General features: G+C 37.2%; 1 protein-coding gene across 1 annotated transcript; it reads left to right on the top strand.

Moving 5' to 3' along the window:
- The first annotated feature begins 1,292 nt into the window (after positions 1-1,292).
- Positions 1,293-6,569, top strand: 5430402E10Rik (RIKEN cDNA 5430402E10 gene). The gene is made up of 7 exons (NM_027768.3): positions 1,293-1,428; positions 1,907-2,046; positions 2,490-2,560; positions 3,563-3,673; positions 5,446-5,547; positions 5,722-5,751; positions 6,362-6,569. Exons 1-6 carry the CDS (start codon positions 1,348-1,350, stop codon positions 5,736-5,738), a joined length of 522 nt encoding a protein of 173 aa, NP_082044.1. The 5' UTR covers positions 1,293-1,347; the 3' UTR covers positions 5,739-5,751; positions 6,362-6,569.
- The last annotated feature ends 5,422 nt before the right edge of the window (positions 6,570-11,991 follow it).

The following is an 11,991-nucleotide window of genomic DNA, read 5'->3' as shown; positions in this document are numbered from 1 at the left end:
GTTGTTACTGGGTCTGGAAGAGAAATGAGAAGGACTTTAACGAGTGCACATACAGTCTTAAGTAATTTCCCACTTTGGCAGTATTAAATAACAGCTCTTCTTCTTTGATTTTCTTTGCATTTTATCCAACATTATCTTTATTCCAAATGACATTAGAATTCTGGAGGAAAGTAGAGATTTCACAAGAAATGAATGGATGAAAATAAATATGTTTGTAGGTCAGCCCAATCTTGCTCCAGTTCAACTGTGTGATCTCTTAAATAATCAAACACAGAGAAGAAGGAATGAATCAAGAAAAAATATGTAAAAATATAATAAGGATCACATTTGTATGGGGTATAATAAAAAAGAAGAACATACATCAAGAACCTTTCTGAACATGGGACGGGTGAATATTTCTTATTTAAAGCCTTGGAACATTGGCAACTAGTTTTAAGTCATGCATTTGGGTGAGTATTTGCAAATCCATCCACAGGTCAAAGTTCTCAATGGAGAAAACGTTGAGAATTTCTCAGACACAATCATGAGAAAATTAGCAGCTGACTTTTCATTGCATAAATGATTTAGAGACACAGTTGTCAAAAAATACACTTATAGCAATCAGAAACAAAGGTGTGTGTACATATTATTGAATATATAAAGTAATGTTAGCAAAAGCAATGCTGATTACCAGGACATAGTATCAACAAATGTACCCACAAAACAATGGGAATTTTACATCATTAAAAATCTTCACATCTTGATGAAAATATCAAATTATAAAAATATTTAAAATCATGAATCTAAATTGCAAATTCCTGCCCAGAAAGGAAAATAGTACACTTCTTCACAAAGGTTTTTACAAGAATGCCCCAGAATGTTGTAGAACATTCTAGAACACTCTAGAATGTTCCAGAAATATATGTCCATTGATATTCAATTGTATAAAAACTTGTTAATATCCATACGGTAACCTGTGATCAAAGGGTCTGATTGATGGAAAATTTGTCATCATTAAAATAGCCTGAGTCAAATAAGTTCATTTCTTTAAAGTGTTCCAAATGAGAAACTTGGACTTTAGGGACATGGATATTTGTGTTTTCTGACAGCTAGCCCAAGTCCACAGAAGTCTAAAAGGTCAATTTCATGGCTTTACTCAAGTTAATCTTATTTCAAAAGTAGCAGAAAAACAGAATTGTCATCACAGTTGTTTCCACCACCAGGATATGCTGGAATTTCACCACAGGCAATCCATGCCAATCTCAGGCCAATAATCAATACTATATAAGGTGGAGATGGTTCTGGGTCTCCCCATCACCTGCCCTTGGTCTCTGAACTCCTTCGGAAGGAGAGAATCCAGGCTCTACCATGGTGAAGTTCCTGCTAATTGTGATTGCATTAGGTGTATCCTGTGCACATCATGAATCTCTTGATATCAGTCCCTCAGAGGTGTGTGCATTTGGGGATAAAGGGTCTGGGGTGTTTATGTACACTCTGTAGTTGGTTTGAGCATATATATCATATACTATAAATGGTATGGCATTACATATTATATGTGATATATATAGCATATATACATTATCTGAATCCTATCTGTAATGCAGTCCTAGTGTACTTTCAACTCTTTGCATGTTTTCAATGACTTCTGTCTAGTACGAAAGAAGGTTAAGAAGAGAAAATTACAGATTGGACTTTGCATTGTTATTGATTGACAAAGTGTGAACTGTATCCTGTGTTCCATATTCTAGTGTGAATGAGTGATGACACAATCTCCTAATCTACTCTCTAGCAGGGAGACATCTGCATTTTACTTGGGTTTATTTGTTGACTTATGGAATTGTTGACATGTAATAATTAGGACAAATGTTGCTAAAAAAAGGGAACAGATTGACTAACCAACTTTTGCAATGGTGTCTGTCCTATTTAGGTTAATGGGGACTGGCGCACCCTTTACATAGCTGCAGACAAGGTGGAGAAAGTAAAGATGAATGGAGACCTGAGAGCGTATTTTGAGCATATGGAGTGCAATGACGACTGTGGGACACTCAAAGTCAAATTCCATGTCCAGTAAGTGACATTCACCTGATGCACATGGACAGGACTGAGAAACTGGGCACATGAATGTCAGTGTGAAATTTTCACTGACACTTGGGTCATGTGAAAAAATGGAATTGATCTCCTGGGCATATTCATTCTGAGTTGTGTCCTTGACTTAAGGAACACTGGCTGCAATGTGTTCTACAGTTTTACAGGGTTGGGTAATTCTGGTTGAAACTAGTCATGAACAGGAAATATGGGTAGAAAATGAGGACAGTTTCTTCCCCTGGAAGCCTGGATTTACTTTCCATGTCAGTCATAACCCCAGAGTTTTGGTGTCAGTCTTCAGATGTGGGTTTATTTAAACAAATTAAACACTTCCCAAAGACAGTTAATACTACCACACAATAAGGAAATATGAGCAACCTGAAAGAGTAAATTCAGAAGCAAGTTTTTGATTTTTATTTCTGAAGGATGAATGGCAAGTGTCAGACACACACTGTTGTGGGAGAAAAACAAGAAGATGGGCGGTACACTACTGACTGTGAGTATGTAATCAATTAATGGGATGCATAATCTAATTGAGAGAGGAGGGAGGGACAGAAAGACAGAGAGACAGAGAGAAATTTTGCAAGGTTTGACAAGGCCGCACAACTAAAGGGCCAGGATCCTAGAACAATTTCATCTGATAATTTTTGATGCAACTTCCAAAATCCTAACTAAACTTCCATACATTTATGTTATCAGTTAAGGTGTATTACACACATTCATACAAAAGTATTATTAGAGACATTTTTGTGCCTATTATTTAAGTATAAATGACATTTAGAACGCAGTCCCATAAAGCTACAGGACTGATTTCTTAAGGGTTTAATATATGGAAAACTATACATTTGCTACACACACACACACACACACACACACACACACACACACACAGACAGACATACATAGACACATTTGTGGTTGTTTTTAAAAATTTTTTGAGACAGAGTTACTCTGCATAGCCCTGGCTGTCCTATAACTAGTTCTGCGACAAGGCTAGCCCCAGAGATCCTCCTGATTGCTGGGATTTGATGTTTGAGTCACCATCCCTGCTACAGTGTGGTATTTTAATATTAGCGTTGTGTTCACTTTTTAAACAGGCTGTGGAGACATAAGGTAATTATGAACTTATTTTTTTTTCATTTTTTGAGACAGGGTTTCTCTATATAACCCTGGCTGTCCTAAAACCCACTTTGTAGACCAGGCTGGCCTTGAACTCAGAAATCTACCTGCCTCTGCCTCCCAAGTGCTGGGATCAAAGGCGTGTGCCAGCATTCCCGTCTAATTATGGACATTCTTTTTAAATTCAAAAAAATATTTTAATTAATGCAAGAGTGTCTCTACCACTTAGTAATTCTCATTTACAATTTTAAACCATTGTAAATGACATTTGTCAAATAATTGAAAAAGAAATAAAAATATCATAGATTTCATATGTAAAATAATAGTGAAACCTCCAATGATTCTACTGATTTCTAAGCTGATTCTCTTTTAATTGCAGACTCTGGTAGAAATTACTTCGAAGTTGTAATGAAGGAAGATGGCGCCCTTTTCTTTCACAACGTTAATGTGGATGAGAGTGGACAGGAGACAAATGTGATTTTAGTTGCTGGTGAGAGTGGTCCCTCTTGTAGGGTTTCTATCGATATGATAAGCACCATGACCAAAAGCAACTTGGGGAAGAAAGGGTTGATTTGGCTTAAGCTCCTATAACACAGTTCATTTTCAAAAAGAAGTCATTGCTTCTCAGCCATTCAAGTCTCCGTAGTTAAGAATTATTTGCTTAGTTTGTACCCCAGTTTTTGGCTAGGTTGTCTGGTTTTCTGGAGTCTAATATATGAGTTCTTTGTATGTTTTGGATATTAGCCCTCTATTGGATGTGTGGTTTGTGAAGATTCTTTCCCAATCTGTAGGTTGCTGTTTTTCCTACTAACAGTGTCCTTTGTCTTGAAGACACTTTTCAGTTTTATGAGTTTCCACTTGTCAATTGTTGATCTTAGAGCTGAGCCATTGGTTCAGAAAATTTTTTCCTGTGCCAATACCTTCCAAGCTATTTCCTACTTTTTCTTCTATTAGATTCAGTATATATGATTTTATGTGGAGGATTTTGATCCACCTGGACTTGTGCTTTGTACAGGGTGAGAAATATGTATCAATTTGTATTCTTCTTCATACAGACCGCCAGTTAGACCAGCACGATTTGCTGAAGATGCTCTCTTTTTTCTACTATATGGTAGTATATTCTTAGTCAATAATCAAGTGTCCGTGTGTGTGTGTGTGTGTGTGTGTGTGTGTGTGTGTGTATTTTGGGGTCTTCAATCCTATTCCAATTATTGACCCATCTGTCTCTGTACCAAACAGGCAAGAACTTGAAGGCAGGAACTGATGCACAGGGCATGGAGGGGTGCTGCTTACTGGCTTGCTCCCCAGGTCTTGTTCAGCATGCTTTCTCTTAGCACCCAGGACCATCTCCTCAGAGGTGGCACTACCCATAGTCTAGGCACCCTACCATCAAACTCTAACAAAGAAAACTGTGCTGCTGAGTTTCCTACAGTGGGGTGGACACTTCCACATCAACTGACAATTTAGAAAATGAGTCTACAAGGTTTCTCACAGAGAAGTCTGAGGGTAGCACTTTCTTAATTGAGGTTAACTCTTTCCAGATGACCTTGCTTGGTGTCATGATAAAATATATATATAATAGAACCCAACCATCTTGCTTTGTTTATCAAAGTTGTGAGGGGCAATGGAGGAAGCAGAGGCAATTTGGGGGCTTGGGCCTGGAGGCAGGGGACTGGAGGCTGGGTACTGGGTACTGGAATCTGGTAGTGAGGTTGGGTAAGTGGTGAGGTGGGGTGGTGTTGGATTTGTCGTTGATTTCAGGTTCATGAGCCTGTTCAGCCTGATTTCACTGCTTATTTTGATAATTATCAATTATCCAAGGCATGGACTCCAGAATCTACACAGAAGTAAGGCAGAAGTCAGCATGAACAAACATTTAGTTCAAGTATTTCAAACACCAGGATTATGTACAGGCCTTTTTGGAAATAAATATACGGTCATATGGAAAGTACGAATAATTATAATAGTAGTAGTAGGAGTATTAATAGTGATGATGACAATAACAACAATAACAATACCACCACAAATAACGATATTATTCATTAGGGTGTGGACTATCATAGTTCAGCTTCATTAAATGTGTTCTTTTTACTTTAGAGATCTTAGGTTGATCAGAATGAGACTGATGGGGATGAGGGAGGGCCCACAAAGTAAGATGTTTCCATGCGTCAATATCACACAACCCATTATATTTCCATCTGTTCTGAACCACCCAGTATTGTAAGCTACACTTTTTCTTCCTTTCTGCTTTATGTGATGTAGGAAAAGGAGAGACCCTGAGCAAAGCACAGAAGCAGGAGCTTGGGAAGCTGGTCAAGGAATACAATATTCCAAAGGAGAATATCCAGCACTTGGCACCCACAGGTAACAACTTTGTGCTTCACACACCAAACTAATGCACCTGAAGATATCCAGGATAATTATCATTTCAGTCGTCTAAATCAGATTTTTTAAATTATTTAAAGTCACTGGAGATATTAAGGAGCTCTAACTATGTCTTTTGTTTGTGGTTATTTCCTTCCTTTCTGTCTCTCACAGACACTTGTAACCAATAAAGACACAATATGGGTGAGTACAACAGGGCAGCAGAGCCTGTTAATATTTTAATCTGCTAAAAATTCATTCTTTAGTCTATTAGTTATGCATTTAGTAGAGGAATTCTATTTATAATTCTAATTACATATATAATCCAAGGTGGCAAAGCTATCGTTTATGTTGCTGTTAATATTTATAACATGGAATAAGCAACTCTCCTATACCAAAGTGTTGATTTCTTTTATCGTAAAGGTGATGGGTAAGAATTTTAGGAAACTTGACTATTGAAAATAAGTGATATTTGTGACAGTCAAGAGTGTAGCATGAATGTGGAAATACTGTAAATGTACATGAACTTTGTAAAGTCTCCTTAGACACAACCTTGCACATAGGTGTTATGGTAGATTACATTTAGACAGAAAACTCTCAGTTTAAATGCCAGAATAGAGTTATGGAAGTCAACCAAGAACAAACCTAGGTCTAACCCTGTGACATGTGTCATTTTTAAAATCAAACCTTTCACCATATTCCGTGTCGATTAATTTTTGTTTTTCATTTACAATCTCAGAAAGCTCATGTCAGAAGCACCAGCTCATGCACATCTTACTGTTTTGTTTGTTTGTCTTGTTTTTTACTTTTGAAGCTTCACAGATGACAGCAAGATCAGAAGTATTTCCCACATCACCTCTTTCATGAAATCAGAATCATGACAATGAAGAGAGCTCATCCTTTTCTTAGTTTTTCTTTTCATCTTTCCTATGAAGCCAGAATCTCTGCTTCATGGATTTGTTTCCCATACTCCTACCATGGTACTGATTCTTTTGTTGATAAAATAAATTGATTTTTCATGCACACATTCTGTCTTCAATCAATGTGATGTAATACACAATGTCTGAATTAGGGGGTATATATTTGTGAAGAGACACCATGACCAAGGCAACTCTATTAAAGGCAAACATTTCATTGTGGTCACCTTACAGGTTCAGAGGTTCATATATTATCATCATGGCAGAAAGTATAGCAGTCTGCAGGCAGACATGGTGCTGGGGAAGGAGCTGAGAGTTTTACATCAAGATCCAAAGGCAGCCAGGAGAGTCTTTCTTTTGCAGGCAGCCAGCAGGAGACTCTCTTCCTCATTTGGCAGAGCTTGGGCATAGGAGCCTCAAAACCCACTCACACAGTGTCACACATGTTCCAACAAGGTCACAGCTACTACAAAACTGACACACCTTCTAATATTGCCAATCCCTATGCGTAAGCATATTCATTCATTCTCTCTCTCTCTCTCTCTCTTTCTCTCTCTCTCTCTCTCTCTCTCTCTTTTGACTCCAGATTTTATACCCCTCCTTGTCCACCCTGCGACTGTTCCACATACCTCCTCCCCATCCCTCTGTCTTTATGAGTATTCCCCCACCCCCACCCCACCCCACCAAACCTCTAAACATCCTGGGGCCTCTTCTCTCTCAAGGGTTAGGTTCATCTTCTCTGCCTAAACCTTGTCCTACCTGACCTTTACTGTGTATGTGTTGGGGGCTTCATATCTACTGGTGTATGTTGCCTGGTTCGTAGTCCAGTGTCTGAGAGATCTACGGGGTCCAGGTTAATTGAGACTGCTGGTCCTCCTACAAGGTTGCCCTCCTCCTCAGCTTCTTCCAACTTTCCCCTAATTTAACCACAGGTGTAAGCTGCTTCTTTCCATTGTTAGGGTGCAAATATCTGCATCTGACTTTCAGCTGCTTGTTGAGTCTTTCGGAGAAGAGCCCTTTTTGTGAGCAATCCATATCATCAGTAATTGTGTCAGGTCTCAGTGCCTCCCCTCGAGCTGGATCCCACTTTGGTCCTGTTGCTTTGCCTACTTCTCCTCAGGGTCTCAACTTCCATCTCTGCAGTTCTCTCAGAAAAGAACAATTGTGGGTCAGAATTTTGACTGTGGGATGGCAACACTAAGCCCTCACTTGATGCCCTGTCTTTCTGCTGGAGGTGGGTTCTACAAGTTCCTTCTCTCCAATGTAGGGCATTTCATCTAAGGTTCTTATCTTTAAGTTCTGAGAGTCTCTCACCCCCCAGGTCTCTGTTACATTCTGGAGGGTCCTCTAAACCTCCTACCTCCTGAGGTTGCATGCTTCCATTTTTTTCTGCTGGCCAAATATATTCTAACAATTACACACAGCAAAGAAAATGTGCACTCTGACTATTCAAAAATCATATGGTTTGGGATGGCTCAGTGGTTCAGAGTACTGGCTGCCCTTGAAGAAGACCTGGGTTCAGTTTTTAGCAACTATATGGTAATGCACAACCGTCTGTAACTCTAGGTCCATAGCACTCTGCTCCATCTTCTGGCCTGGGAAGGTACTGAAGTCAATTGGTATAGTTGCACTTATGCAGACACTTAAATATACACATAATTAAAAAATAAAATACATTTAAAATGTGATTTCCTGGGATGGGGCTGCCTGCTGTTATTCCAGGGCTAATGAAGCAGAGATCGATGTATTTCTGAGTTTGAGGCCACCCTGGTCTATATTTTGAGTTCAAGGATAACCATGGGTAAATAATGAGAATGTATTTCAAAACAAAATAACAAATCAAAACTGCAACAAAAACCAAACTAGTGAATAATACCAAAAGAAATAATTTTAATGGAGAATAACTACATATTTCAGTAATGTCTCATTAGTAGACTGAATAAATTATCCATAATATTATGCACACTATATTCAGGATGTGATTTAAACGTTCTATGATATATATTTTAGTATGTGAGGCTTTGTTGCAAGAATGGCTTAAGAGTCAGAAGGTGTCCTGTTTTTTAATTAATCAGAAGACAGGAGTCCTTTCACCTTCTTGAATATGTCTTTGGTACTGATTTATTGTCCTCCTCAGGCCAAGAAGCTACAGCCTTTCTTGGGGTGTTTTGATTTTCCATGGAACTCTATTACCCTCTTGCTGAGGCTTTGGGTGCTACACGGGACTCTATCCCCCTCTTCTGGGTGTTTTGAATACTGCATTGGAACTTATCACCTTTTGGATGCTTAGGTACTGAATGGGACACTATCATCCTCTTCCAGATGCTTTGGGTACTTCCTGGGGCTCTATTGCCCTCTTTTGGCTGCAGCAGTCCATAGGAAGTTTTCTTCCACTTTTAGATGCTCTGAGTATTGCATCAGAAGATATCACATGCTTCTTGCGTTTGTGAATACTGCAGGCTATTTTGTCCTCTTCTGGATGCTTTGTGCTCAGTATGTTCAACTATTATCCTATTTTTGCAGGTTTTAAAACTGTTGTACTCATCTGGGCACTGCAGGTACTACAGTCACCCGATACACAAACAGATACATATACATAATTAATACTGAATTAAATAATTTTTAATATAGGATTAAAAACTGAATACAATTACACCCCTCTGGAGTAGACATATTGTAAATACACCTATGTAAGAAAATATAGTGATGTTTAATTGTGTTTGCTATTCCAAGACATGCTAACAAATATTTATTAACATGTCATTATATAAAAATTACATTTGAATATCACCTGCTACTATAAGGAATGATAATGGATTATTCAAACCATAACACATGTACCTATTAAAATAATTGTGTTTGTTTTTTCATATCTGTAACTCAAAATTCCAAGAGACCTGATGCCCCTTTCTGCCATCTGCAACCACCAGGAGTGCACATATCGCTCATATAGGCATGCAAACAGATTATACATGCTCATAAAATTAAATATTTTTAAATTGTGTTTCATAAATAAAAAGCAATGGCTCAAATTCTAACATTCAAATTGTGGGGAATTCTAAAAGACAATAAATATTTCATTAGTATTAACACATTGAATTTGAGATCTTTGGACATGACCTAGAAGAAGTCATTGTTTCTAGTGCAGAATGAAAGCTGGGCTGCAACAACAAAAACTGAAACAACAGAAAGCCTACACACTCATGGAAACTGAACAATACTCTATTCAATGATCTCTGGGTCATAGAATAAATAAATAAAAGTGTTAAAGACTTTCTAGAATTCAACAAAAGGCACAACATACCCAAATTTATGGGACAAAATGAAAACAGCATTGAGAGAAATGTTCATAGCAGTAAGTATCTTCATAAAGAAACGAGAAAATACTCATATCAGCAATTTAAAAGTACGCTTAAAAGCTCTAGATAAAAGAATACAGGAAATAATCAAAATTAGGGCTGAAATCAATCAGTTAGAAATTAATAAAACAATATATGTATCAATGAAACCAAGAGGTGGTTTGTTGAGAAAATCAGCAAGGTAGACAAACCTCAAGCCAAGGTAACTACTTGACAGAGAGACATTATCCAAGTAATCAAGATGAGAAATGAGAATTGAGTGATAAAAAGAAATAATGTAAAAAAATCAAAAGAATTATTAGGTCTTATTTCAAAAGCCTGTACTCCACAAAATTGGAAAGTCTTAACTAAACAGATGATTTTTTAGACAGATACCTCTTACTAAACTTAAATTAAGATTAGATAAAATATTTAAACAGATGTATAACCCCTAAGGAAATAGAAGCAGTCATTAAAATGTCCCATTAAATAATACAAGAGCCAGATGGGTTTAGTGCAGAAAAATACTAGACATTCAAAGAAGAGCTAATACCAATACTCCTCAAACTGTTCCAGAAAATAGAAACAGAAAAAAACACTGCAAAACTCATTCTATGAGACTACAGTCACCCTGATACCTAAACCACACACAGAGTCAACAAAGAAAGAGAAATTCAGACCAATTTCACTTATGAACATTCTTGCAAAAATACTCCATAAAATACTCTCAAACTAAATCCAGGAACATATCAAAAACTTCATCCACCATGAGAAAGGCTTCATCCCAGTGATGCAGACATAATTCAATATACAAAAATCCATCAATGTAACCCACCATATAAACAGAATTAAAACATAAACATGATCATCTCAAGAGATCCTGAAAAAGACTTTTACAAAATCCAATACCCCTTCATGTTAAAAGTCTTAGAGACATCAGGATTACAAGACACATACCTAAACATAATAAAAGCAATGTAAAACAAGCCAATAGACAAAATCAAATTAAATGGTGAGAAACTTAAAGCAATTCCATTATAATCAGTGACAAGACAAGGCTGACCACACTCTCCCTGTCTATTCAATATAGTACTTGAAGTCCTAGCTACAGCAATAAAACAATTAAAACAGGTCAAGGGGATATAAGTCATAAAGGAAGAAGTCAAAGAATCATTACTTGCAGATGATATGATAGTATAATATAAGTGACCCAAAAATTCTACCAGAGAGCTCCTACACCTGATAAATACTTTGAGCAAAATCCCTGGATATAAAATTAACTAAAAAAATTCAGGATCCCTTATTTATACAAATAATAATTAGTCTGAGAACTCTAACCGAGCAAGAGAAAGAACTATATGATAAGAACTTCAAATCACTGAAGAAAGAATTTGAGGGAGATATCAGAAGATATTAAGATCTCTCATGCTCATGGATCAGTAGGATTAACATTGTAGAAAATAGCCATCTTACCAAAGCAATTTACAAATGCAATATAATTCCTACCAAAATTCCAACACAATTCTTTACAGTCATCGACAGAGCAATTCTCACCTTCTTATGGAAAAACAAAAATACCCAGGGTAGCTAAAACAATTCTGAACAATAAAAGATCTTCTGGAGGTGTCACCATCCCTGAAGTCAAGCTGTACTACAGAGCAATGGTAATAAAAACTGCATGGTATTGCTATAGAAACAGATAGGTTGATTAATAGAATCAAATTGAAGACACTGAAATAAACCCACACACCCACAGACACTTGTTTTTTCAAAGAAGGCAAAGACATACCAGGGAAAAAAATCAAACAACTTCAACAAATAGTCTGATCTAACTGGATGACAGCATATACAAGAACGCAAACAGATCCATACTTATTGCCATGCACAAATCTCAAGTCCAAATGGATCAAGGACCTCAACATACAGCTGGATACACTAAATCCAATAGAACAGAAAGTGGGGAATGGTATTAAACTTATTGGTATAGGAGACAAGTTTCTGAACAGAACACCAGTGGCTTATGCTGTAAGATCAAGAATTGATAAATGGGACCTCATGAAACTGAAAAACTTCTGTAAGGAAAACGACACTGTCATTAGGACCAAACAGCAACCTTCAGATTGGGAAAAGCTCTTTACCAATCCTACATCTGATATGGGGCTAATATCTAATATATACAAAGAACTCAA

This window comes from Mus musculus, chromosome X (genome assembly GCF_000001635.26).
Source record: "Mus musculus strain C57BL/6J chromosome X, GRCm38.p6 C57BL/6J".
NCBI classification, from domain to species: Eukaryota; Metazoa; Chordata; class Mammalia; order Rodentia; family Muridae; genus Mus; species Mus musculus.
The sequence above is the reverse complement of the archived record's forward strand: the minus strand, read 5'-3'. Positions and strand labels throughout refer to the sequence as shown.

What these genes read in the sequence shown, in the direction of transcription:
- 5430402E10Rik (NM_027768.3), top strand. Translation starts at nt 1,348, where the DNA reads ATGGTGAAGTTCCTGCTAATTGTGATTGCATTAGGTGTATCCTGTGCA. An exon ending in TGGGCGGTACACTACTGACT is followed by an intron (nt 2,561 to 3,562) that starts GTGAGTATGTAA and finishes TTTTAATTGCAG; the next exon opens with ACTCTGGTAGAAATTACTTC. An exon ending in AAATGTGATTTTAGTTGCTG is followed by an intron (nt 3,674 to 5,445) that starts GTGAGAGTGGTC and finishes TATGTGATGTAG; the next exon opens with GAAAAGGAGAGACCCTGAGC.